We start from the raw sequence: 27978 nt of genomic DNA, 5'->3' as shown, positions 1-27978 counted from the left end.
TGAGTTCAGGCTTTTTAATAAAATGAAACAAATGTATGTTTTGTATCTCTGGAATGGGGAACCTGAGAGTTAATGGGGTTTCAATGAATAACAACTAGCACACGATTTTAGTTTATTCAAATTTGTATAGCGCATCAAAATTCAACCAATTTTGCCCAAATCGTATCAACTCAATTAGATTTACTTTTATGTACAATGTTCTACAGTACTCACTGTGCATCTGGGACAAAGCCATTCTCCATTGGGGATTTCCGGCAGAGGAGGATTGAGGCAGTGTATGTGATAAGATGAAGGGCAAGAGTCACAGCATAACAGCTCTCCTCCATCTTTACATACTCTGCAGAACTCCATATGGTCATCCTCCTCTTCCTCTCCGCCTCCGGGTCCTGTGTCCACCATCCCTCCCTCATCACACTCTTCCTCAAACTCTTCAAAGTCCTCCTCTTTTGCCTCCCACTGAATCCCTTCTTTCTCCTAGTTGAGCACACATTACATACTTTAAGTGTGATAGTTTACAAACTACACCAGGGTGAATAAACAAGCTAAGGGCACTCTCATTAGAAATGTTTTTTCTGTAAATACTTAAAAATAAGTGGATTTTCTTACTATGAGATAACCAGTTACATTTATCTACCTTGCTGCAATTCACATTGCAAGCCTCAAGATTTAGTTACTTCAAAATAAAAAGTTACTTGTCACTTTGACCAAACAAATACAAGAAAATTAGATTTTTTTTTCTCTTGTGCTTCTTTCCAAAACATGCCATTTTTAACAAAACATTTTTACTTTTTGGTCCTTTAAGCTTTTAAGCAGGATTGAAGTGAGCTTAAGCCCAATATGAAGGTGACTCACACAGTGTGGACAACTCCACTTGCCCTCAGGAGCCTTCTCCAGCTCAGGCTCCAGGCACACTAGGTGGTACGCTCTAGGACATGTGTCACACAGGATGATCTCACCACCCTGCTGACAGACCTCACAGTAGTCCTGATGATCTGTCTCATAGCCGTCCCCATCCTCCTCTCCCACCACTGAAAAAGAAAGGGTAGAAAGAGAGGGGTAGAAAGAGAGAGAGAGAGAGAGAGAGAGAGAGAGAGAGAGAGAGAGAGAGAGAGAGAGAGAGAGAGAGAGAGAGAGAGAGAGAGAGAAATGAGAAAGAGAACAGCAGCAAGGACGTAGCTGTCACATAGGGTTTCTACAGGTGGAAAGGTGGAATGGTAGATGCATAAGCATGCTGACATTGTTAGTCAGTATGGTTCAAAATTCTAAAGAAAATAAGACAGAAAACAAATATCTGAAAGAAATATGGACTGTCCAATAAATGTACTATTTCTCGTAATTTGCACTCACATATGGCCAAGCTGCTGAACAACACAGAGAATGTTTGCATGCTTTCAATTTGGCATCATACATAATGGCAAGTGAGAAAACTGCCCACCCATCCATATTTTATTTGGTTGATGAACTCTATGTCATCTGTTGCCACAAAATTTAAAAGATCTGACCATTTTCAAAATCCAACAGAGTTCTTTTTTCCATATACAGGAAACTTTCTAGCTAAACAGAGCACGATTAAAGAAATAGAATGGGGAGCTGTTCTCCAATTTTACATGTAAAGAACTGTCAATAGTATAAGGCCGTCTAAGCCACAACAGGGTTTACAACAATGACACTCTCATGTTTTCATTGTAATAATATTAAAAATAGTCTCTTTGGAATTACCAATGAAATGGAAGCTGGATCATTTAAAAATAAGTGAACTATACTGTCAATTACCAAGTAGGCATACACATATAGATTATTTGTGGGCAGACACTGCAATGATCATTGGTTTTTAAACCCCACTGCACTTTAACTTAGTATAGTAGACCAAAAATACTTTTTCCCAGTTTACCACTGCACTGCTGTTGTAATTAATTATTAATTGGCAATTCCAATTCAGCTGTGACCATCCTAGCTATTAAACACTGTCTGATTAACAGAGTTTGATTAAGCTTCACAGGCTGACATTAGCAATTTTAAAGATTTTTTACAGGATTTTATATAGAGCCACATTCTCCAGTCCAGTGCATAAACAGTTTCATTGGAAACTTTGTATGTAGTGCCAAATGGAAACAAACACAGAGGAAAAGAAAATGTGACACACATTTTTTCTTCTTCTTGGCCGGGCGGCCTCTCTTGTTCTTCTTGACCCTGCCTGAGCTGTCAGAGCGCACTGATGAGCTGTGAACACTTGAGTTCTCCTGCTCAGAATCGTCATCATCTACATCTTCACTCTGTATAAAGAGTACATAAACAACAACAAAAAAGGCATGCCATATTTAAACAGACGTTTCCTGCTTACATCTAATGTGTATTTTTCCTATTTTTTTTTATTTCTGACAAGCACACACACACATAATTTCAGTGCTGCATAAATTCATCATAAATACAATAATGTAATAAAATGTAATAAAAATATATGCACAGAACTTGTATGCCTAGGTAGTAAGCACTGTTTTGCTCAGAAAGAAATTACACATATACAAATGGAGATTTTATGTATGGTAATGTTGTGTGCAAATCTATTCTTTAGGCAGCCCAGAAGTAATTGTAGTTAAGATACTTTGCACAGAATTACACATCAAAAGCAAAGGCAGAGGGACAACATTGATATTAATGAAAGAAAAATGCATTATTCATTCACAGGATAAAATACAGATATTCTGATAAATTTCTCACAGAGCTGCTCTTCTTTCGCTTGTTACCAAGGGCTCCCAGTTTTATTCTGAGCGGAGCCATCTTTTTAAGCTTGGGCTTCTTCTTATCAGAGATGCGAGGACTTTTACTGCGCTTCTTATAGCCAGGCCCTGTCAGATAAAGAGAGAGAACAGCTCACTACATGCAATAAAAACATTATTACAAATGATATATCTAATATTACGATCAAATGTGATTATTATGGCCGCATGGTGGCATAGCAAGTAGTGCCACAGTCACACAACTCCAGGGTCCTGTGGTTGTGGGTTAAAGGCCCGCTCCAGGTGATGTCTGTTAAGAGTTTGGTGTGTTCTCCCTGTGTCCGCATGAGTTTCCTCCGGCTGCTCTGGTTTCCTCCCACAGTCCAAAAACACACAATGGCAGGTTGATTGGCGACTCCTGAGTGTTCCTAGGTGTGAGTGTATAAGTGAATGTATGAGTGTGTGTCGCCCTGTGAAGCCAGGGTGTGTTCCTGCCTTGTGCCGAGTGATTCCTCTGAACACACCGTGACCCTGAACTGGATAAACAGTTAAAGACAAAAAATGAATGAATGAATGATATTATTATGGCCGTTAATGCTGTGATTCGGGAAGATGTACAAAAGGCTTACTGAAAAATGTTCCTCTTACCAAAACATAGTTAATGACACAAGACATGTTTGGTGTCTGAAGTTGACTTCTTTAGTTTGGTGTTGGAGCTATGAGGCTAATGTAGCTAAAAGCTACAAGGTTGGGGTGCTACAATTTCTCCATCTTTTTCCATCTGAACTTTCTGACTGTTTAACATCAACAGACCATGTCAAATGGCGATGGACAGCAATGTACAGATATATTGTTGTCCTAATGCATAACATTCTAGGGTGTCAAGTTTAATCAAAAACCAACACTTGAGGTAAGATTGAAGCCAATTATTTAAACATCCAGAACAGGACTAGAATAAAAACTAATGCATGCGTCATGTACCTCGTGTTTCTTTGTTGCAATAAAATAATTAAATAAATAAAGTTATGGCCCTAAAGCAGTGTGAATGGGTTGTTTAGGGTTATAAAATTGCATGTAATAATAACCTCAATATTATCTAAGCCAATAAAAACATACGTAAAATGTAGATTTTTCTGATATGTTACATATCAACAGACCCCAACACTATGAAGTGTAAATGTGTACAGGACATAAAAATTATATCAGGTTTGTTTTATATTTGCCCAGTTTTCTTTTAAAAATTAAATCGTAAAATATGAAGCAGGAAAACATGATGTAAATCATTTAAATTTTGAATGGGGTTAACCTTACCCTATTTGTAAAGGAGCCTTATTAATTTGAGAAATAATTCAAATAATTCATAAAACTATTTAAAAAAAAAAAGATAATTTAATGCTAAAAATATTAACTATTACTACTAAACTTATTATACACTAACAGGCATTGTGAAACATAATTTAGAGAACATTTTAAAAAAGTGATCAAATGTCCATTATGCCCCTACCCTTGCAATCTTCTCACCTTTCCCTTCTTTGGTCTTGGCCTTGCGAAGTGGGGGTGGTTGAGGTGGAGGTTCCGGCGAAGCAGTTGCTGCAGAGACCTGCTCAGCAACGGCAGCTGCGGCGGCGGCGGCAGCAGCAGCAATAGCAGCAGCTGAACCTTTAAATGGGTTATTTGAGCTAAATTCTCTCCACTTTGCCCCCAGGATGGTCATCATCTTAGACATAGGGATCTTAGGATTCTTCTTAGCGATCATTGGCCTACAATACAATACAGAGTAAGACGTTGGATGCTTTATGTCAAGTAAAGTAGAGCCAAGTGAGTTTGTTAGACGTGTTTTGTGTCTGAGGTTTGCTTTGTAGTTTTTGCTCTGGAGCAGTGAGTTAAATGTTTATGCTCTGTATTCACACTATTTTCCATGACATACACCATACATAGTTCAATAGTACATTCAGTCTAGGACTGCAACAAGTAAACAACAAAATCAACAAACATCTGTAATCTATTAGCTAGCAATGAGTTTCATTATCGATTAGTCTACTGTTAACACAAATAATTATTCTACCTGTTTGTTATCCTGGGCATGTGCAGGAGTTTTAAAGGGATAGTCCACATGTGGAAGGTATAAACAGACTGGGGTTGCAAGATGGACATGCCCCCCCCTAAAGATTTTCACTTGGAATATGGATTGTTCATATTTTTTGTCAACTTATCTCTACACCACATGAGTTGCTGCTTTAAAATCTGAGGACTAACACTAGATACTGGGCAGCCATGGCCTAATGGGGCAACTGTGGTCTAATGTTTAAAGAAGAGGGCTTGTGACTGGAATGTCACCAGTTCAGTCCCCACATTTGGCAGGAAATTTGGAGTGGGGGGGGGTCCCCCTCAAATCATTGCCTCTTCCATACAGTAGGCAAAACTTTCAAAAAGAGAGGAAAACTTAGCCTGTGACATATTAACATTTTTGCTCTGTACTGAAAATTTCTTTAGGAATATGAGAGGATGAGCCAAGTTAGTTGTAAGGGGTGGGGTATTTAATCTGTGTCATCAGCATAGTGCATTCTACATCTGCATTTTTAAATTATTTTCTAAATATACATCAGCCAAAACCTTATTACTACCTCCTAGTTTCTGCACTCATCATCCAGTCTTTCAGCTCCACTAGCCATACAAGAACACTGTGATTTTACAGTTATAGACTGTATTCCATCTGTTGCTCTTTAGGCTTTATTTGCCCCCTTTAACTCTATGTTCCAATGGCCAGGGCCACCACAAGACCACCACACAGCATGCATGATTTGGGGGTGTGGATGTGGTGGTGGTATGTTATGCCGCTTTTCCACGGCATTGAACCTATTCGACTCAAATCTTTGGTTTTTCCACTAGTCAAATCTGGTACCTGGTCCCTGGAACCAGGTACTTTTTAGTCCCTGCATGTGCCTGGTACGAACCGAGCCTATTAGATACTAATTGCAAGGTTTAAACCTTGCAGAGCGCTGATTGGCCAGAAAGTCTTGTCAATCACCACAAAATGCAGACCTCCTGCACAAACTTGCCACTTGCAAAATTTCCAAGTTACAGCAACTGTCACATTTGTGTTTATCTGACTTGGATTGGTGGGATGACAAACACCCGGATGCTGCAATAAGGAAAACTCTGCTGTAAGAACTGGGGAATCTGTGAGAACTGAAGCATGAAACCGTGTTCAGTCAAAAAAAAATGAAGCAGTCTATAGACATCTGTATATAAGTGGTGCCCACAGAATATTGCTGACCTGATATTTTGGTTGATGGAATATTCTCAGTCCAGCAGCGACATTCTTCAATTGAATGATTTAAAATATATCATTTTAATGTTTGACATTTAAAAATCTGTTTAAAACAGAACACTGTATATATATATATTTTTTTTTTTCCCTAAAGATTAATAAAGAATAACAAAAAATTAATAAAGAACAAAACAATAGACTTGTAAATCTATTATAAAAATAATCATTAATTGCAGCCTTATTTTAGTTAATAGTCTCCCTTACAGATTACAGCATTTTATGCATTGTTAAATTTAACTGTTAAATTAACAACATAATTACTGTTTCTTCCTTAATAATTACCTCATGAATTGGCTGAAGGCCTTATAGTTAGTTAGCGTGCGGTAGTCCTCCTCAGTGAAGGTGTGATCAACATCTTCCAGTCCCCAGTCTTTCGCTAACTGAGCAGATGTCTTCTGTTCTACAGGCTATGGGAAAAATGTGACCAAACAGTGTTAACGAAAACAATAACTATGTTGTTTTGCATAAATTTGGTTTGAATAATGTAGAACATATAAGTTCCTAAGTGCCTGTGCTTTTAGTTATTTGATAAGAACTTCAAATTAATTAATTCATGGTTTAATCTAGCCTAAAAAATTGCATACGAAGATTAACAGACCATACAAATTTCAAGGGACTTTGTACCAGACAATAAAATAAAATAAAAGTAATTAACATAGAAATCATAACATGGTGGCAGTCGATCAGGCAAAAATATAACATTGTATAACCTTTTTGCAATATACAATACCCAGTATGATAATCCTAAAGAGGTTAGTCACCTAAAGTATTGCCACCTGAAAAATCATTAAGAACTATGAATATAATTTTTTTTCCCAGTGTTGCCAAAACTGTACTACATGATGTTTGTTAAACAAGGCTAATTATTCTGTCTTAACATTCTGTCTTAACTGTCTAATGACACCATTTCATTTCACCATTAGCATTTACAGTGGTGATGGAGGTAGTAATCAGGGCCTCTATGTGGGTTGTAGGCAGGGAGAGGTTGCATGACTTGGCTTCCCCCAATCAGGGGATACATGGACAACATGATAACCCTGAAGACTATTGTGCCTTGCACACGGCAGTTGCTGGGGAAGTTAAATGATAATCTAAGTTTGGCAAGGCTGAAAGTTAAACAGAGTAAGTCTAGAAGTCTGTAAACTGTCAAAGGAAAGCTTGTACAGGAACATTTTTGGAAGGAAGAAGAAATGATATAGTACTGGAGAGACCAGTGAAGAGTTTAGGTAGATGGTATAGTGCAGCACTAAATGATACTGACCAAGTTGTGGGAATAAAGGCTGAATTGGTGAAGGCTATTAATAGCATTGATATATCATGTCTGCCAGGGAAGTTGAAAGTTGGTGTCTGCAGTTTGGCTTATTGGCCTCATATTAGATAGCTGTAGACAGTTTATGACATTTAGATCACAGAGAGGATGAAAAGGGTTATGAACAAAGGCTACAAGAAAGTGGCTAGGGGTGCCACAGTGTTTAAATAGTGTGGAATGGTATGGGATGTTTAGTTGAGGAATTTAAATGTGAAAAGGTGAGTCATGAGATGATTTTGTCAGGGTCTAAGGATGCAGTGGTTAAAGCAGCAGCGCCAGTCATAAAAACAGGAAGGAAGTGGAACCCACGAGTGGCAGTGCAGGTAACCAGGAGCTCATTAGAGCTAAGGGATGTGATTGGTTAGGTGATTTGTGGAAAATGTTTAGTAAAGCCACATCACCAGGGAGAAGGCAAATGATGACTAGACTTATTTGCGATTAGGAAGAGGAGGCACAGTGCGCAACAGTAGTAATAAAGTGATTAGGTTTGTGCATGAGGGGGAAAGTATTCAAGAGCGTGCACAGGCTATGAATATTGGTAGATGGGGTGAAGCACGAGATTGGAAATTGCTGGTGAAGGTAGGTTAAAAACTGCAGGTCCCAGAGTGCATTGCGTTAACTACACTGAGGCCAGATATGGTGCTATACTCTGAAAGTAAACTTCACATAGTTTACTTCATAGAGTTAAGATTTCCATTTGAGGATGCAGTAGACAAAGCATTTGAAAGGAAGAAGTTGAAGTATGCTGACTTGGCGGCTGAAGTGAGGGAATGCGGGTGGCAGGCAAATGTTAGACCGGTGGAGATAGGTGTTAGGGGATTTGTAGCCAAGTCTACCACATCCCTGCTTGTGCAGTTCGGCATCAGGAGGCGGAAACTAAGTGCAGCTGTGAAGGAGTTATCAGAAACAGCTGAAAGGTCTAGTGAATGGTTGTGGATAAGGAGAACACGGACTAGTTGGGGAAATGCACTGCAGAGGTGCTGTTGTGGTGGTTAGTGATGTAGCACGTAAAGATCACATGGAACTGGTGGCACTGAACATGCATTAACGGTGCCAGTGGGGCTCTGTATTGCCTTAGTCACCAGGGAGGCCAGTGTGAATTTACGGTTGTTGATGCTTATGGGTAAGGTAGGACTGTAAAGCTGGATTGGAGTGGGGTGGGTCTGGGACAGCAGACTTCACTGTTGAGCCTTCTGGAGGTGTTGTGGGCTTAATTCAGCGAAACACTGACGAGGGGTGGTGCCTACCTGATGACCCCTGTGAAGAGCTAGTGATGCAGTGGGTATTTTCGGTACTCAATGAGTGATTGGCTCAATGAGTAGCCGTAGATGTTAAGGGTATTTGGTTTCTGATCGGATCATAAATGGCCACAGCAAACTTAGGGTGTAGCTGAAGGATTAGAACAATAGAAATTGTGTGGCTGCCGGTAGGAAGAGAGTGGCGTGGCCCCTGTGTGAAGCTCTAATGGATTGGCAAAGGATATTTTACATCTTATCTTGTGCATGATTTAATTACTAACATTTACATTCACCTGCTTAGAGTGTTTCAAAACTAATATATTTTTTAAACTTTTCGTTCTTATTATGCCCTGTCTAAATTTTTTGGCACATTGCTAGGAAATTATTTATATTTACAAACTACATTCCAATTGGTATGAAACAAGTTTTTTGTACATTTGTAAGTAAGTTAAAGATTCTAGAGAATGGACATATCCTCATATTCATCTTTTTACTGCATTTTAGCAAAATAAAAAACTAAAGTCAACATACAAAATTTTTCAAACAATAAAAATATAACAACAATGCTTTGTCTATCCCTAGATGAAAATAAGAAAACCAATCAGAAAGCTCTCTTACTTTTGTGGTCTCCTCATGCGTACTGTCATCGTCATCTTTCTTCTTTTTCTTTGTCTTCTTTTCTTTCTTGTCTTTGTGTTTCTTTTTCTTTTTCTTCTCACCTCCATAATCACTGGCAGCACTGTCAGAGTTCACTCCATAGTCTGGTTCTGAATCCCTCTCCATATCGCTGTCCTGAAGTGGTATACTTGAGTTATGACAGTTAACTGTGATAGTATGGTTTAAATTGAAATTTACACCACAAGAAAATGCAAAAGAATATAAAATTAAACATGGTAACGTAAATAAAAATTCATCAAGTTAGAACAACATACTATTTTTTTTCGTTTGCGTGGTTTCGGGGTCTTGCCGTCTTTGTCTTTTTTCTTAGTTTCCTTCTTTTTCTTGGGACCCCGCTTCTTCTTTCCCAAACTGTCTTTCTCTGAAGCTGCACAGCCATCCTCAACATCATCTGGAATAAAAAGAACATAGAGGGAGGTGGGAGCATAAGAAGTGTGGTGACTAAACGGGACTGACAATAATCCTTTACAAAAGCTGAAAATTATCCATTTAATCGCTTCCCAATGTAATTAAATTCAACAATGGTTTGACACTTGGAAGCATCACAGGGGGTGCTGGGGCAGACCTGATCACTGACAAGCTATGCCTCATTCAACCTGCGCTAAGCTATGACCTTTAAGGAGTAAATCTAAAAACACAATCGCGTAGGTGGTCTGATTCGCCCTTGTGACCATAAAAGAGCTTCTAGAAATTGCCAAAAGTTCTCAACAATTGATATCCAGTTTCTATAGAAAATAACATAATATAGGCTTCACTTCAGATGAAAAACACTTCTTCAGACAAACTTTTGTCTGAAATATTTGTCTAAAAATGAAAAAAGATTATAGAAAGTTATAGTGTTAACAGCTAAAAATATTCTTTGAAAAAAAAAAACCCCACAACATACAGATATACTTTTATAGCAATACAATTGCTATATAAAGCTATAAATAAAGTTCTTTAAAGAACTATTTGCAAACGTGGTTATATTGCCCATAGAAAACAATTTAAAGTATGTATACTATGCCTTTTTCCTTTTGGGTTAGGTCTGTTTAAATAAGTATTATTTCTCAGTTTGTAACTTTCTGAAATAATGCAAGATAACAATAATTTTTATTAAATGTTTTAACGTGTACCAGGAATGATAGCCAGTGTGGTTGTTTCGTTATTATTATTATTACCAATATTAAAAGCTAACAACACCTAAACCGTGTCGAATGTTAATGAATAATTACAACGCTTCTTGGTGGTTATGACTCAATGTGAAACCTGAAAACAAAAACACAACTGCTTCGCTCGGTGTTTTCGGTCTTTAAAGCAGGAGAAAAACAAGTTTATTGGTCTCCATTGCACTCAACAAATGACTTATTCGCCTTTGTTGCTAGGACGCGGCGGGGGCGAACGCGAGGTTCTCCGCGCGCTTTTTTCATTCGCGCGACTGGCCTCGCGCAGTCAGAGGCGGCAGCAGCGCGGACTCGGGGCTCGGTGATCAGGAGGCCGCGAGCCGCGGGACACGCTGCGCGCACCCGCCCACAGCGGGTTCTCATCAGTCAGAGGGAAGCGGAGCGGAGCAGCGGCTGGGGGGTCCCTTGGGGGCTTACAAAGGGCGCCAGGGGGAAGGCGAGGGGTAATTGATTCGTGCGCATCGTAGCAGCACGCTGTTCCTTTCCTTTTTTTTTTAAACAGTAAGAAATATACTGAAGAATGCAATCCACGTACCTTACAAATGTTTACATTAATAATTACCCCCACACCATATATTGTCCCAAAACCCAGAGTCCATACTTTCCCCCCGAGTTAGGTTTAGAAAGCACACTTTCATGTGAAACTCCATCAGAATATCCTTCCAGTTTATAAGATACAACAATGACGGAGCATAAATTATTTGATAGAATAAGGCTGCCTGGCGCTTAATTTGAGGCTCAAACCCCTTTTTTCTTTGTTTTGATTAACTCTAGAGGCCCTTCTGTATGTAAGTGGCTCATAACAGAATATCTTCTTTTGTTGATAAGCGCTACATACTGTGTCCCACCACAGCACTGAATATCCAAAATCATGACTTTTGTACTAGTGATGTTTATCACCACGATTGGTGATTAGACTGATAAGTGATGTTATCACCACGAGCGTAGTTATGATGGTATGATAAGTAAACAGGGAGGTATGCAAAATACTTTAATCAATCATTACTGGACGCCTGTATAGGACATCTCTAGACACGTATACTTTCCATATGCATCCATAGTGTTGTTCATGAGACCACAGCAATAATGTGCTCTATAAACAAACAGGCTTTCGTTTTGTTAAGAGGTCTGTCCAACAATAATTCTGTCCCCCCATAGCCTTGGATTTATTTTATATAATTTTATTAATAAGCAAATGAATATGTCATTGTATTATTGGCTAATTCCAACAGCAAGACCTGAACCATTACTTTGCTCTAAAAACAAGTCGGTTTTAGCGGCGCTAAAATCCGAGAGGTTTGTCCTGCCCTGAACCTGACCCGTGGCCAGTGACTGTGGGTCGGGTCAAGTTTATTTACAGTCTGTCATAGCACCGCTGTCTTAATCAACCTGCGAGGTGCACTCTTCTACCATCTCTCTTCACGCACTCGCCATTTGGGGTTTCTTGAAGCACTGTTACCCGCTTACTTAGACACACCTACGAGGCTGAAGTTGGCTTCTTATTCGCCAGGTTCTTCATATTGTAAGTCCACCTTAAATGGTGCTGCGGCGCCAGAATGTAACTGCTGCACTATTTAAGGTGGAACGGAAAATTCGAACAAGAACCCAGCGAAGTCAACTTCAGCCTGGTGACATGTCTTAGCCTAAGGTAGTTCTGTAAAACATTCGAGCTGGCAACATTAAGACGATGTAGTATGTAGTCAGTTACTGAGAGGAAAATACTAGCGTTGTTTCTATATGAGATACAGCTGCAGAGGAGAGAACACGGGACACTGGGAAACTTTAGTTAAACTCTGAACTCTCCATGGGGTTTATCTACAGTTTTAGCACAGAAATGCAGAGAGCGAGCGATATGGTGAATGAGGCTACTGAAGCAGTTCAGACATTGTTGCCCCCATGTTGCTTCCACACTTTTTGGAAGGTAAATGCAGACATTAAATGTTGTCGTTTTTGTGCCTTCTCCTGGGTGCGCGCTCCCGTGTGTGCGCGGTACCTGGCGCGGCGACGGCTGCACTTTCTCTAGGCGCCGCCGGCGAGTTTATGTCGCTTGCGTTCTCGTCCAGGTCCCCGTCGTCGTCCTCTTCTTCTTCATCAAAATCTCCTCCCTCGGAATTAACCGCCATGCCCTCATCTTCCTCACAAGAACGAAGAGGAGAGGACATTATATTCCCGTCAGCGACCCCAGTCCTCCAGATCAAAAAGTGTTATTCCTTCCCCGAATTATGATATTTATTGAATATTCAAATCGACACACACACAGGAACAAAAAACAGAAGTGGGGGGCGTTTTGGAATATTTTACACTACTAAGGCAGAGAAACAAAGATGGCCGCCCTTATATTTATTTTTTAACAACCCCCCCAATAAGAAAAATCCCCTTACATAAAAAATGGCTGACTATATTATTTCAGAACGCCCCCCCCTCCTCCTTCTCTCTCTCTCTCTCTCTCGCGCTCTCTCTCTCTCTCCTCCCCTCCCTCCTCAAAAACATTCACATTGTTCCAAGCAAAAGGGGGTGATTCTAAGTTGTATTTGAACTCGTTAACTCTTTTTTCTCCTTTCACTCTCTTGCATTGACTGTCTCTCATATGGCTGCGTCTTAACCCACATGCGACCGTTCCGAAGTGTCAGACACTACCACACCGTTAGAGGTGCGTGCCTTAGAACATTGTGTGTTGTATAGTACTGTGTTTTTGAAAGCAGCCTGTATTTATAGTGTGTGTATGTGTGTAAAACACACGCGGACGCCAGCGTTCACTCCTTCTGCACTGCAGAGAGCCATACAAATCTAACAAATATGGCTACCTTCAATAGTCTTAAAGGCCCCCGACGATTGTATGAAAAACTATTTCGGAGCGAAAAGGGTTGCGCCGTGGTCTCGTCTGGCTGGAGGCTGGAAGGAAAAAAAGGAGGGGGGTTTGGGGGGAGCTCTGCCGCAGCCATGCCCAGATTTACATCAGATTGTGTTGCTTAAAAATTAACTATTTAAAGCGTGGATTGAAAGCTTCTGCAGCTTTTTTGCCTTTAAATAAAAAATGACCTGCAAACACACGCTTCCTCTTCTCTCTTTTAATTTTTAGGAAACTGGTAGTAAAAAAAAATCTGGTCCAAAATCACAATGCCAAAATGGACCTAACTACAGCTGGTTTTACCAGAGATGGGTGCCACTGCTTTTCTTTTTCATTTAATATCAAGTAATACTAATACAAATATGTCAGGACCAGTATTTGTATTAGTGTTTTTGCACTGCCATAGAAGAGGACACTTTGGTGAAATAAATCCGCATGATCTGCCATCATAGAGAATGCACTCTAATTTGGGTGTCTCTGTCTGTTTTGTAAAGAGTACAAGGAGATTTTAAAAGAAAAAGGATTTGTACCAAACCTACACATGATTAGTGCCATATCAGAAGCAAAGCTTTTAATCTAAAACACTAGCTACTGAGTTTTATATTGCCATGTACTATGGCAACTGTCAGTCATTGTGCCCAGATTATGTTATGGTATTATTTCTGGCATATTATTTGTGTTTGAACATATTCAGTACAAATAAGAATTGAGGAGATACCAAAGACTTTCATAATTCCCTGCAAAAACAGCTAAAGTTGCAGTATCTGCTTTTACAATGTGATATTAATCTCAGTTCAAATTTCAGAGAGATCATCATTGAAGTACAGACATATAGATTCAGTGTAGAGATCACGATCCATTAGACACTGGTAGAATTCTTCATCCTTATCTGGGATACCGTTTTCACTCAGGGTCTTGCTCATATCTAGATTAACACCATCATACTTCCAAGTGTAGCTGGCTGCATGGGAGTTGTAATACAGGTAACACTGCAAAATCTCATCCAGGGTGTCCTCTGAACATACCTGGAGAACAAAGACAAAAAAAAAAAAACAACAACAATAACCATACACTTGACATTTTATATTTGTAATTGAAATCTATTTAAGATTTTATTCTCCTTAAGGCAAAACACATTTGTCTAAATTCCTTCACTTATACGAATTATATAAGCAGTGCCTGGTGGGTCTTCCAGAATAGAGGCAAGGAATTTGTGTCAGTTTGATCCAATGGTGGTGCTCTGCCAAGAACCACTGGAGAAGGAGGGGTAAAGGGGAGAGGACAGAATGGAGGAGGCTCGGGGGTGGGGAGGAGGGGGGCTAAGAGAAAGACAATAGGAATGCTCAGCTAAGCCTTTGGACCATGCAGAATAGCCCAGTGCCAGATGGAGCATGTAGCAGGAAAGTGCTTGCCCACCCTGTAGTAAGCTTGATGGCCACTGGGCTTCAGGGCTCAAGCATCAGCCCAAACTTGGACCTCTTGCATGTCCAAAGGCAAAATATCAGTAACATTTCCCTTTGTCAAACAGGAGGAGAATCAGATGCAGAAAGCAAAGGCAGGGTGAACAGAGCGAGGCATAGAGAAAAAAGGAGGGGTCAGAAAAAAAGGAGCAACAGAATAGACCAATCCTGCCCTCTTCAGTATGCCAGAGTACGGTGCAACTAACCTACTTGTCAAATACAAAAACTACAGATAAGTTTATTTATAACCACGCCTATACACGTGTTCATTTTAGAAAAAGACTAGAGAAGTCATAGCTTCTACAATTCTTTGAAGTCTTAGCACTAGATGATGGAGCTTTGCTGTGAGGTTCTGAGTGCATTCAGGTATTGATTCAGTGCAGAGGTCACGATTAGTATGCATGGTTAAGTAGAGGTATGATTAGTTCACAAATGCCACTCCACACAAAAGGCAAGGCACAGTATTGCTCTCCTTGATGAAGTGCGAATGCTCCAAGCTAAGTCCGGCCTACCTCCAGCATCTGCTCCTGAGAGGTGAGTGTGTTGATAATACGGATCCAGCGGGTTTTGGCAGTCAGCAGGCCGACCTCAAAGCGACCATCCCTCCACCAAGGCTTCCCAAAGTCATTGACCCAGTCTGAGCGTGGGCAGGGAGGGGGTACATGCACAAACCGCCCCCTAGGTGTGTAGTACTTTACACATCTGGATATGGGATCAATATGGGTACGAATCTAAATAAGCAGAAGGTTATATTTAGTAGATAAATGTAGTACTAATTTGTAAAATTAGGTGGGATACTTGAATAAATATTAATCTTATTTTACATCTTTGGTTTCTGGGTCAAACCAGTGACTGATGTCTTTCCCAGCATTTTCAATAATTGGTTTCAGAAGAATATTGCCTAGAAAACAAGTATATAATGAAGCAGCGTTAGGTGTGGTCGAAGCTGATAAGGTTATCCTAGAGAAGATGTGCTTTGAACGAAGTAAAAATAAAAGGACACTATATTATATATCACTGCAAATCTGCAACAAAAATGCTATATTTGGTACATAAATTCGTAAAATACATGCCTACATATGACACAAAATGTTATTTAATAAATCATTACTATTATTTTTAATAATATTTCAGGGAGGAGAAACTCAACTGAGTGAAAGTCTCACCTTTGTATTCTTCAACCAAAGGTGTCAAGTTGTAAACTCGTCCCAGATACGACACCCATAGGTCATCTATCGTATTGTGCAGGGACACTTCAGTCGGTGTATAATATCTGGGCCGCCGCATTGTTTTTCACTGGCAAAGCATTGACGTTAAAAAAAACTCAAAATCGAGACCAGACATTGTACACACTAATGGATTTAGCTTGCTAGCACTTGCTCGCTCATCTCCATTCTCACACAACTGGCCTGTAAACAATACTGTTGCTGTGGCAACCGCAGGAGCGTCGTTCTGTGTGGCGTGGTCTGGAGTAAACACAGAAGAGAGTATAGCGCACTCTACTGGCATTTTTAAGAGTAATTCATTTTCAGGTATAAACAAGCAACCCCAGTTCAGTGTCTCATCACGTGTATTGGCAGTAGCTTTGTGAAATATAGCTACATTATACAGAAATCCTTTTTTATATTACCCAGGAATTTATACCTAACACTAAGAGTCACCGTAGTCATTATTAATTTTACATAGTCATTTTCCAAACCCTCTTAATTCTTCATCAGGGTATTTTTGTTACTGACTCTGGACTGAAAAAAAAGCTCTGCTGCCTGCCTTGCCTAGTCTAGAACATCATTCAATATACAGACACTTCACTCCTCCTATAGTCTCAAGTGTTAACTACAGATGCCCTGAAGACTAAAATGGAAAAATGAAAAAAAAAATGAGTGTATAAGTCCCAGTTCATATATTTCTGCTAGTATAACACACCAAAAACAGTTAAAAAAAACATTTCTAGTAAGACGTTCATAATTTTCACCATCAAAAAACTTACAAAAATTCTCTCAATATTCTTTTCTAGTACTGAACCAGAAAAGTAGCATAAAATAATAAAATAAAATGCATGTTTTATCAGTTTGTATCAGCAAGGGTTGACATTTCTTACCTTCCCAGTCATCAGGGTTTTTATTATTTGTTGTTTATTTATTGAGGTGTTAGTACTAAGAATTAGCATGCAGTACCAGCTATTGACCAAGTCCAATTCAATAACATTGCTTTGAGTTGGTCTTACAGAGACTGAGCCATGCAGAAACAAGTCAGTTGGCCATACAGGTGAGAGAATTTTTTCATTTTTTATAGCTTGTATATAAATTATCATTAAGCTCCCTGGGAGTTGGGGGTTAAAATGTCTTGATGGATAAAATTTTACAATTGTAGGGTGACCAGACGTCCTCTTTTGTAGACTTAAAAATGTCCGGGCAAAATTTCACAAACGTCCGGGATTTTGTTTTTCTAGAGCTTACATAGAATTTCGAGAAGCGTTTTGTTCACAAACTAGTCCCGCCCTCCCCTACTCCATTTGGTTCGCTTGAGTGAGAATGGTGAGTGGTGAAGTAGCCTAAAATCTTCTGATTGGACGGTCTGACTGTAGAGCTACCTTTATTGGTCGATAACCTTCTCTGTAAACATTTAATTGGTCAGTTTGCATGTCAGTAGTCCTTGTTTACGTCAGGCAAAGCTCATGTACCTACCCATCTGGAGCAGCTATGCCGAAACGTAAATGTTAGCTCTCAGATTAATTCCCATGTTTTGTGTAGCAAATAAAGGTGTAAAGGACGTAATAGCACACATAGGTTCAGCTAAGCATACAACGGCAGCGAGGGGCAAGAGCTCATCATGATATTAACTTCCTGTTGTTGCCACATTAGTATATGGGATGGGGGAAACTTTTAAAGATGGGTGGTGACCATGGTGGCCACTTTGAAGTCGGCCATTTTGGATCCAACTTTTGTTTTTTCAATGGGAAGACAGTTTGATGTGTCACATGACCCATTGGGAATTTCACAAGAAAAACAATGGTGTTTTTAACATAAAACACCATAAACTTTATTCTTTCATGAGTTATTTACAAGTTTATGACCACTTATAAAATGTGTTCAAAGTGCTGCCCGTTGTGTTGGATTGTCAATGCAACCCTCTTCTCCCACTCTTCACATACTGATTGCAACACTGCAGGAGAAATGCTAGCACATGCTTCCAGTATCTGTAGTTTCAAAGAATAAAGTTATGTTAAAAACGCCATTGTTTTTCTTTTGAAATTCCAGATAAGTTAGATGTGTCACATGACCCTCTTCCCATTGAAAAAACAAAAGTTGGGTCCAAAATGGCCGACTTCAACACGGCCACCATGGTCACCACCTATCTTTAAAAGTTTCCCCCCTCCCATATACTAATGTGCCACAAACAGGAAGTTGATATCACCAACCATTCCCTTTTTATTAAGGTGTACCCATATAAATGGCCCACCCTGTATATTTCAGCATGTTATACTAGCACAAAAGTAATATGGAATACACTTTAAATTGATCAACTCAGGAATGCACAATTTGTTTATCTTACCCAACAAATTGGGTAATGTTTTTTTTTTTTTGTTTGCTTATTTTGTAAAACAGTGTACAAATCTACACAAGTGCTGCATATTGGAGCCTGAAATGCCAAAGGCAGCATTCTTGTGTCTGTATTATGCTAAGCATCATGTTAAAAATGACAACACAGTGGGATTATTTTGAACATTCTCTTATTTCAAATAACCCATTTGAAAAGCAGTTCCAAATGAACATGCTTGTTCTAACAAAGCTTTATACAACCAAATACCATTTTGAAAACCTAGATCATTAAACCATAGAGTTCAATGCTAAAGCGGCATTGGCACATTGATATATGCATTGATAGGGCACCAGATCAGTCTGATACATAGCTTCCAGCCATCGCAGCTGCACATGAAACACCCATTCTCTGCAAGATATTGTTAAAGCCTGAATGGTTCAAATTATATAAAAAGGAGCAAACAGATGTTTAAATAGTGTGGCACTATTTAAAAGTTTAGATTATGGCAAGCCCTGATTAAAGGCTCTATATTCAATCTGGGGAGAAATCGAAAGTGGAGAGACCTGTAACTATCATTAAGTAACAAAATTAGCCATTTTTGTCATTTTCATCAGGAAAAAGTTACCAAAAAAAATCCCCTGGTAAAGAGTGAAGAACTAATTCCATTCCCTGCTCTGAAAACAATATAAATTTATTAAATGCACAAAAATGTGCAACACTGATTTAACTGATTAAAGAGTGGAGTGTTAGACCTACATGTTAAAAAGTCCAGTGTGACACTTTGGCCACAAATATATTATTCATATATACTGCAGTAAATCTGAAGGGAAAGTAACATATACATTTGTGCATGAACAAGGGAAATATCACATTGTGAGGACCAAAACCTCTCTACATGCTCACAATGTGGAGATGAATATTCAAACTGGTCCCCACAGTGTAAATCATTACATTTTGTTACAAGTGAAGATAAGGCAATTCTCCACAAAATGAATGAATTGGGAAAAAAAAAGTGTGTGTGCATGCACATGTGCAAGGAAAATGCAAGAACTAAAAATGCCATAGAGATGGCATATAGGGTCAGCAGACCAAGCAGAAATGGTTCAGATTCAAAAATACTCCAAACTAAATAAAACTTAATTCATCACAGCCATTTACTGCATGGCGTCAAGCATAACCCTGTCAAACAATTGTCCAATCTGATTTAAAAAAAAAAAAAAAAAAAAAAAAAAAACCCTTCACAACAGCCTACATATTCAAGTTTGAAATGGCTCACATGTAAATCTTTTAATTGAACCAACTCAGTTTGAAGAATAATTACCCAGCCTTCATTTGTGGGCTTTTAAATTCAGTCTAGTCCACTGTTAAATTCAGTCCAGTCCATTATCTTCATCATTATGACTACAGTATCCAATGGCACAGCCATATTAGTTATAGTGGAACTTAAAGTGGAAGTTTCCACCCTGAAAGGGGTTGAAGCCAAAGGGCCACTCTCCACCTCCTCCTCCCTGCTGGTTCTCAGGGTCCAAGGGATCCTCACCTGCATCAAATTTCTGACGCATTTCTGCAGATTTAAAAAAAAATAATAAAAATTAGCAACATGCTGACAGTTTGATGCTTGTACCAATACCTTTTTTTAGGTAATTACAGAGGTGTTACAAGAATAATATAGTTTAGTTTCAAGTTACCTGGATTTGTTAGCACTTCCTTAGCTGAGGCAATGTCAATGAACTTTTTTTCTGCCTCCTTCTTTTCTGCTTCAGACTGGAAATTGTCTGGATGCCACTGTTGGGCCAGTTTTCTGTATGCTTTAATGATTTCCTGTTTGTTTGCATTCCTAAAAGCAAATGAAGCAAAATAGATTATGTAAATATTTTTTAAAAAGCACAAAAAAAAGGATAATCAATATAGTAGAACAAACAACGTTTAAAGACTAGTAGTAATGTCTTCATCTCCATACCGACTCACTCCAAGGATTTTGTAGTAGTCCCTTTTCTGTGATAGCTTCAGCAGTTTCTGTGCACGTTCTAGACCCTCGCGAATTTCTTGGTTCTCCTGATCAAATTCTCGTGCCTCCTGATAGTCCTCCACAGCTGTGTGTGTGTGTGAGAGAGAGAATGAATCAGAAATAGCAAAAAAAGACCAACAACAATATGGCAGACAAACAAAAACAGACAGGGGAAAATATTAGGAAAAATGCAACATCTGACAAATACAGTAAACAGGTCACATTCTACCTTTCTCATAGTCTTGAAGTTGGATGTAGGCCTCGGCTCTGTCTCGGAGGATGTTGATATTCTGAGGGTCTCTCTGGTGGGCCTCCGAACATGTGTCCAGAGCCTGTTCAGCCTCCTTAATCTGCAGAGATCACAAGACAGAAAAAAATAAGAATAAAAGAAAGAGAAAGATAAACTATTAAATGCATAAAATTAATACAGATTAAGATCTGAAGAAAATAATTTCAATACTGTGTACTTCATGGAAAAAAAACAATACAGAAATTAACTGACTTGATGAACATACACCATTGACTGACTAACTCTTTACTGGATTATTTTTATTGAACACATGTCCATTATATTTTTGCAATTAAGAAAGTTATTTTCAGGTACTGGCATCAATGTGAAAGTGGCAGCAAAATCAACAAGTCCAGCCGTAGATATCTCCCATATACACTTTGGGAGAATTCACAATTTATATTGCATTGCTATGTATTGTGTGATAAAAAAAATCATGTGCAACAGTGCATTATAATCAATAAGCACATAAATGATTCCATAAAATACAACGGTTATGGGTTGAATAATAAAGTTGAACGTTTTATTTCAGCATATTATTTTGACAAACTGGAGTTTGGCATCCAGAGAGTTCAATTTTGATCTCATCTGACCAGAATATTGACTAGTATTTCACAGTCTTGTTAAAATGTTGAGCAAACATTAAACGTGCTTCAGCAATGGAGTCTTGCAAGGTGGGCAAGCATACAGGCCATGGCAGTTGGGTGCATTACTTATTGTTTTCTTTAAAACAATTTTACCTGCTGATTACAGGTTTTCTGTAGCTCTCTGCAAGTGGTCCTTGGCTATTGGACAACAGATCATTCTGATAATTCTTTTCACTCCTTTGTCTAATCTTGCAGGGAACGCCTGGTTGTGGCTGGTTTATTGTGAAATTATGTTCTTTTCACCTCCAGATTATGGCCCCAAGGGTGCTCACTGGAACCTTATGGATTCTTTTGTATCTAATGCCATGTATGTTTTGCAACAATATGTTTGCAAAAGGTCTTAAAAGAGCTCATTGGCTTTACACACCATGAGATGTTTCTTCTGTGGCACTTTGGTAATGAGACACCTTTTTAATAGGCCATGAGTTGAATCAACTGATATTAATTTGCACTAAGTGTCAGGATTGCTTTGTCTTCACTGATAGATTTCAGCTGGTGACATGACTCTCCATGGCTTTTTGCACTTTTTAAAGACTTTTAAAAAGTTGTTTAAATGTTATAGTTTTTCATTGTATGTTGTGATGCAGTGATTAAGCATGTCTCTGGACTACACAGCATTTTAAATTGAGAATTTCCATTGAAATGAGGAAATGGTCCAAGACTAAGTTTAATCCCTATCTGGGAAACCAACCCATTGTCTGAATATTACATACCTTCACAAGACAGAAGCAGATTCTTTCCTTAGCTTTGGTAGTGTAGAATGGAACATTTGGCTCTGTTCTCATAGCAGATTCATATTTGTCAATTGCTTCTTGATATCTATTACAAAAATAAAGAGACAATGATGATTATTAATCAAAAAATGTTTTTAATAATACTGTAATAAATTAGGTGGAGCAACAGGTAGTGTCGCTGTCACACAGCTCCAGAGTCCTGGGGTTGTGGGTTAGAGTCCCACTCCAGGTGACTGTCTGTGAGGAGTTTGGTGTCTGTGTGGGTTTCCTCCGGGTGCTACAGTTTCCTCCTACGGTCCAAACACACACGTTGGTAGGTGGATTGGCTATTCTAAAGTGTCCGTAGTTTTGAGTGTGTGTGTGTGAGTGTGTTTTTAGCCCTGTGAAGGACTGGTGTCCCCTACAGGGTGTGTTCCATGTAGGCCCAGACCCACTGCCACTGAATGAATGAATGACTGAATCAACGAATAATACATGCGATAATGATGGTCAGCACAGTCATTATTGCTGTCTTTTCACACAGTAAAAAACTCTCATCTGCTGTTTACTGACCCAAAAAAATAAATAAATATATGTAACATTTATTACAGTTTTTTAAAATAAATTTCAATGAACAGTGTAAAACATACTTTTCACTTCACTGTAGCAAGTTTTGAATTTCTATAAAATAGTGGAAAAAATATATGGTGATTGAACAAAGATAAAATAAAAGATGAGGAAAGGAATTATGTTTGCTGTTCTTACCTCTGTTCTGAGATCAGCTCCTCAGCAGATTCCATCTGCTTGTTGAGTTTCTTCACCTGCTTGTAGTGGGCAAAACATTCTTTATCATCCTGATCCAGCTTCAGACACTCTCTTATCTCACTGGAGGTCAAAAAGCAGAGAATAAATTGGGGAAAGATTCAATATTCCAACAGAGACTTGACTTTTTTGCTGATGCACATAATATATTGTGTATTATAAGAGATTAACAGCATATTGATGTGGGTCTCATAAGCATTCTAATAGGTGTAATTAAAAAAAATTGATACATCTTCATTACATGTTCATGAGGAAAAACACAGCTAAAAATGCAATATCACGGGCTGGTTTGCACAAAGCACCTTAAGTTAAAATTTTACTTAAAGTCCAAGTTATGGTTTCCTAAAGAATTATCGGTTGCACAAAACAAGTCTTTCCCTTAAGGTTCCCTTAAAATATTCACTTATGCACTTAAGGTTTTTTCCCTTATCTTTGTCTTGTTAAAATTAGTTAAACCATTGTACAAAACACCTTAGCAACCAAATTAAGGAAAACAAATTGAGGCACCTCTGATACTGTCTTAACCACAACATGGCCGACTTTATGGTGATAAAAGATTGCATCCCAAGGAAACTGTTGCGCGACTGGGGAACCCACTGTGCTCTACCTGCTGCAAGGCAGTTAATGACTGCTGTTTGATTTTATGCTATGGTATCCTTCCAGTCAGTAATAGGCAAGGTATTTGCCCACAAGTCAACAGTGTGTCACATCATTCACAGAGTTTCAAATGCCCGTCTGCTTTTATTGTATTCCTCCAGAAGTATTATCTTTTCCTCCTCTGACAAATTTGGTTTACTTGTTTTCTTGTCTTGTCATTTATTCTGAAAAGTTTGTGAGCTGGTACACGGGAGGCGATAACAGGTATCACAGCGAGTGCATGTAAACAACGATTTCCATGGAAGCAACAGAATTTTACTCCCAGTAAATCTGTTAGTGCAGTAAATCCTTTAACACATTTCCTTACATAAGGACATCTTTTAAAGAATACTGCGCAACACCCTTAAGTTAATCCCTCAGCTAAGGACAAATTAAGCCTTAAATATAATGTCATACTTAAGGGGGAAACATAAAGTGTTTTGAGCAACCGGACCCAGGATCTTAAAACTATTCCTTAAGAGTGTGTGTGAGATGTGTGTATATATATATATATATATATATATATATATATATATATATATATATATATATATATATATATATATACACATATACAGAGAGAGAGAGAGAGAGAGAGAACACAATAGGGCGTTAAAGCACCTCAGTGAGTCATGGTGTTCTCCTAGGTCATAGAGCAGGCGACTAAGTTTTAAGAAGGCTGCTCGGTTGTCTGTCCTAAGTCGAGCTGAAGGTGTTAAGTCTAATATGGCTTTCCTGGGCTCCCCAAGGCGAATATGACATTCTGCTCTCATCTCCCGAGACTCTGGATCCCAAGGCGAGAGCTAAGGAGAGTGGTTGTTGATTTAAATAAAAGAGAAAGAAAAAAAAACATCACTGAAATAATATGCCTAAACCCAAGCTTCAGCATACAAATGCATAAGCAATATTTAATACCTAAAATTCATGGAACAATCTAATGTTTCATCAAACTATTAAATATGACTGTGTCTTTGTAACTCACCTCTACAACACGGTCCAGCACCTGGATTGTAGTGGTGTAGTCTCCGCGATGATAGGCTTTGTGTGCCTCTTCTTGGAGCTCTTCTAGTTCCTCTGCTTTATGGAGCTGATTTCGTGCCTCCTCCTGGTCTGGAGACCTCTGCAGCTATTGAAAGAAGGACAAGTAAAGGCTATAGAATGGGAAGGCATGTGATAAGAAAGGACAAAAAAGGACAATAGACTACAGTACTGGCACATGAAAGACACTGGAAAGGAGATGAAGATAAACAGATCGTGCAATAACTCACTACTGCCTCAAAGTCCTCTCTGGCCTCCTGTGTATTCCCCTGTTTCAGAAGAATATTTCCTCTCTGTATCCGGGCCTAAAATTGTACGCCCACCCACACAGAAATATTTCATGTTACAGATTTAAAACTAAACAAACATTTTCAGAAAAAGTATCTGTGAAATACACACTGTTCAGTCTTTCTTTAAATATGTTGTACTTTATAGAACAACTAACAAGCCATTTAATAAACTCACGGCCAGAAAGTCCGGTTTGAGCTGGATGGCTCGGGTGAGATCTGGCAGAGCTGATTTGGACTTCCCCATAGCCAGAAACACAGCTGCACGCTTGTAGTAGGTTAAGTAGTTCTTCGAGTCACCCTCTGTTTGCGGTTACAGTATGTTATGAGGTAGCACTGGGTAATATTATTTTTATTTGTTTTATTAATAGCATTTTAATAAACTAGGATAATTATAATGCAACACATAAATATGGGAATTAAGAAAAAAAAATCCTTTAATGAATACTTCAAGATATTTCAGAAGAAAAATTATAACAGAAAGAATTACACACCAAACTACATGCTTTTTAGATATAAAAATCTACAGGTTAATTATTTTTGCAGTATACCTAATTTTAATGCACTGATAACAAAAACTAAACAAATTAGACATGTTTTAAAATTTGTAACACTTTCAAACCAATTTCATTGGTAATTTTTATTAAAGACAAATGTTCTGTTGCTTTTCAAATTGGAGAAATGAAAGTGAAAGGACCAGATGTCTCACCAACAGCAGAGTGATAATGAGAGAGGGCCTCCGCAAGCTGTCCTGCTGCTAGCAGCTTGCGGCCCATTTCCAGGTGCTGCTCAATCTCCACAGGGGAGAGGCCCAACACACCTGAAACACATAAAATTCACAAGAGAAGCGTATGATTATTTATCAAAATAATCTACAAACAAGAAGTGTAAAAACCTCATAGTATTATATTCATACTTCCTTAATGTATCCAAAAATATCTTCTAATTTGCACCTGAATATACGGACTGATCTGGCATCTAAATGTATCACTATGGTGCATGTTATAAACCCAACCAAAGAAAAGCATATTGATGTTCGTATCATCTGTACTTAAACACAGAACATCATGTTTCATAATAAAATAATGTTTTAATATGATTTAATGCAGAGTAATATATGAAACAGAGTAAAAGCTAACTTACCAGAACTCATAAAAAACTATTTTCAGTTGTGAAAGTCAAGTATTGTGACATTATATTTTTACCATATGGCCCATTCATAACAAAAGCTAGATTAAATGTATCCAGATATGTTAGATCCTAACACCCAGTGTCAGATGTAGAACCAGCAAATTGTTTAATAAGTTGGTTAATAATGGGTCTTAATTCATTACTTTAACACAAACTAAACAATACTAACTAAGCAAAGTAATATAAAAAGTATATGTTAATGCTGAAGCACGGTGCATCTTGACAGCTCTGAATATGTAATTTCATATGAGGTTTCATAACTTCTTGGCATTCAACAGGTTTCGGTGTCCAACCCAAGGTGCAAGGACTGAAATAGCAGTAGATGAATGCCATTACATACAACCTCTGGAGGAGCATAAGGGCATTTTGTTTAGGGTGTTTTTTAAATTATTACTATTATACTATTATTATACTCATTATATATGTGAAATGCAAATGTATAGTCAAACTGTCATTCTGGACTACAGTTAATTATTGTTTCGAATCTTTAGGTAATTGTTCAAAACTAACTTTAACTTAAATACTTCTAAATAGAATTTGTAAAAAAAAATGTTTATAACATTTTTAGTGTGAGGTGAAGCAGTAGAGCAAGCAAGTCGCCAAATTCAAATTCTCCATTTCACCTTAAATGTTGTACTAAATTAGAAAGAGGAACTTGTGAATGAGAAGTTATCTCCAATCAAGTTGAGTTAAGGCAGTAAGGAGTGTGTTACCGTCGAGCTGTAGGTCCAGGAGCACGCAGAGTAGAGAGAGAGAGGAGAGCAGACCGCTCACTCCTCTCCTGCGGCTTGACTCCATCTCTTTACACCAATCTTTTACAGTTGTTTAATTCGCCACGAACAAAATCTAACAATCCCTTACGCCAAATACATTTAATCAAACAAACACATCCGCCTTTCTAAACATCAACACGCCTACGACACACATCGCCAGCGTGCGGCTAAAATATAACTCCGCCAGCATCCACCGAGATCTTGAGTTCCGGTGTTCGCTTTTCGCTTATTCCTATTTCACCTCTCCCACGTTTATCGAGTTTACCGAGTTTTCAGCTTTTCGTGGACTTCAGCTAACGAACGCCGACACCAACAACTGTCAAATGTGTGCTGGCAATCCTTTGGAGCTCCATAGGTGTAGAATTCAAATCGCCCTACAATTCAGCGCGGTAAAGGGTTGATTCTCAAACGGCTCCCTACTCCCTCCCTAGTGCACTACATAGGAAAAAGAATTACGGCGTTCACTACGAATTAACTGATTATAGGTCACATATAAATCAATGTTTACATTTAGCTATGAGCGGAGTGTCTCTCTAGCAAAAACATTAGTGTGGTATAAGCCGTAGTTACTTATCTAGGTAGTGTAATATAGGGCGCACAGAGAGATTTGATTGTTCACCCATTGGCTGCGCAGACCGAGCTCATGTCCGTGTTTGTTGAGGTCTTGCTGACGAACGTGGGTCCCTCTCATTGGATGAATTAACGCTTACCTTAAGACACACCCACGCCCATTTTAAGAAAGCCACAGTATCGGCCACGGCTGCATGTTTATTCCTGGCTCTAACCGGGGGAGTTTGTAGTCACATGTCGTTTTCTTAACTCGTACTCAAACAAAATTACTTACTTTTGTAAATGTGCAAGAAACTCACTAATAAATAAAAATACTTTTATCAGCAAAACATAAAGTAAAACACAAAAATTACTTAGAGACTAAAATGTTATTCGCATCAAAATATGAATAGAAAATACCAGGAAAGTCCACGGTCAATCCAACTTATAAGTACATATTTAACTGATCAAATGTTACTAGAATAACTGGTTCAGAACAGTTTGTGGCCATGACTGAAATCCTACATTGGGCACCCATGTACTTTCTGAAATGTACTTAAGCATTTTCTGTTCTTGCATATATGACTGAGGGCCCCCAAATAGGATTTCACTAATGCCCACAAAATGTTCTGAAGCAGCTCTTCATTGGACTTATATGGACTTTCCTGGTATTGTCTATTCATATTGTGATGTGAATAAAGTGTAATTCTAATAAGAAACTTTTTTCATTCATTATCTGTA

The 27978-nt window shown here is 38.6% G+C and overlaps 3 protein-coding genes across 6 annotated transcripts in view; all 3 read right to left on the bottom strand.

Annotated features, from left to right (window-relative positions):
* Nucleotides 1-12791, bottom strand: part of chd3 (chromodomain helicase DNA binding protein 3) — a 57426-nt gene extending 44635 nt beyond the window's left edge. For 3 of the 4 annotated variants that reach the window (XM_066682001.1, XM_066681999.1, XM_066682000.1), the window contains exons 1-9: nt 12430-12791; nt 9528-9664; nt 9214-9387; nt 6331-6455; nt 4239-4477; nt 2719-2846; nt 2144-2273; nt 853-1028; nt 214-474 (exon numbers count right to left, since the gene is read on the bottom strand). In XM_066682001.1, the coding sequence (XP_066538098.1) occupies nt 214-474; nt 853-1028; nt 2144-2273; nt 2719-2846; nt 4239-4477; nt 6331-6455; nt 9214-9387; nt 9528-9664; nt 12430-12598 (1539 nt within the window). In that variant the 5' untranslated portion in view covers nt 12599-12791. Of the gene's footprint in view, nt 1-213; nt 475-852; nt 1029-2143; nt 2274-2718; nt 2847-4238; nt 4478-5994; nt 6040-6330; nt 6456-9213; nt 9388-9527; nt 9665-12429 lie in introns of those variants that run through there. The other variant, XM_066682002.1, reaches the window with a different exon arrangement.
* A 771-nt stretch (nt 12792-13562) lies between these two features.
* On the bottom strand, nt 13563-16148 carry cyb5d1 (cytochrome b5 domain containing 1). Its single transcript, XM_066682099.1, has 4 exons — nt 15911-16148; nt 15569-15645; nt 15257-15475; nt 13563-14309 (listed from the first exon to the last, which is right to left on the bottom strand). Exons 1-4 carry the CDS (start codon nt 16029-16031, stop codon nt 14079-14081), a joined length of 648 nt encoding a protein of 215 aa, XP_066538196.1. The 5' UTR covers nt 16032-16148; the 3' UTR covers nt 13563-14078.
* Nucleotides 16149-19493: 3345 nt separating this feature from the next.
* dnajc3b (DnaJ (Hsp40) homolog, subfamily C, member 3b) lies at nt 19494-27322 on the bottom strand. The gene is made up of 12 exons (XM_066681101.1): nt 26629-27322; nt 25434-25544; nt 24903-25027; nt 24668-24742; nt 24382-24525; nt 24021-24202; nt 22707-22826; nt 21942-22047; nt 20522-20642; nt 20245-20377; nt 19973-20121; nt 19494-19848 (listed from the first exon to the last, which is right to left on the bottom strand). Exons 1-12 carry the CDS (start codon nt 26711-26713, stop codon nt 19712-19714), a joined length of 1488 nt encoding a protein of 495 aa, XP_066537198.1. The 5' UTR covers nt 26714-27322; the 3' UTR covers nt 19494-19711.
* Nucleotides 27323-27978: the final 656 nt, after the last annotated feature.

Source organism: Hoplias malabaricus, chromosome 9 (assembly GCF_029633855.1).
Source record: "Hoplias malabaricus isolate fHopMal1 chromosome 9, fHopMal1.hap1, whole genome shotgun sequence".
NCBI classification, from domain to species: Eukaryota; Metazoa; Chordata; class Actinopteri; order Characiformes; family Erythrinidae; genus Hoplias; species Hoplias malabaricus.
This window is presented reverse-complemented; position numbering and strand designations above follow the sequence as displayed.

Excerpts from the sequence above, each read along its gene's own strand:
- cyb5d1 (XM_066682099.1), bottom strand. The coding sequence starts at position 16,031 with ATGCGGCGGCCCAGATATTATACACCGACTGAAGTGTCCCTGCACAAT. Across the intron at positions 15,476-15,568 it reads TTGACCCAGAAACCAAAGAT|ATTCGTACCCATATTGATCC; the intron begins GTAAAATAAGAT and ends CTGCTTATTTAG. Across the intron at positions 14,310-15,256 it reads CTCAGGAGCAGATGCTGGAG|GTATGTTCAGAGGACACCCT; the intron begins GTAGGCCGGACT and ends TTTGTTCTCCAG.
- dnajc3b (XM_066681101.1), bottom strand. The coding sequence starts at position 26,713 with ATGGAGTCAAGCCGCAGGAGAGGAGTGAGCGGTCTGCTCTCCTCTCTC. Across the intron at positions 20,378-20,521 it reads ACTTCAAGACTATGAGAAAG|CTGTGGAGGACTATCAGGAG; the intron begins GTAGAATGTGAC and ends ACACACACACAG. Across the intron at positions 19,849-19,972 it reads GGAAGTGCTAACAAATCCAG|AAATGCGTCAGAAATTTGAT; the intron begins GTAACTTGAAAC and ends TTAAATCTGCAG.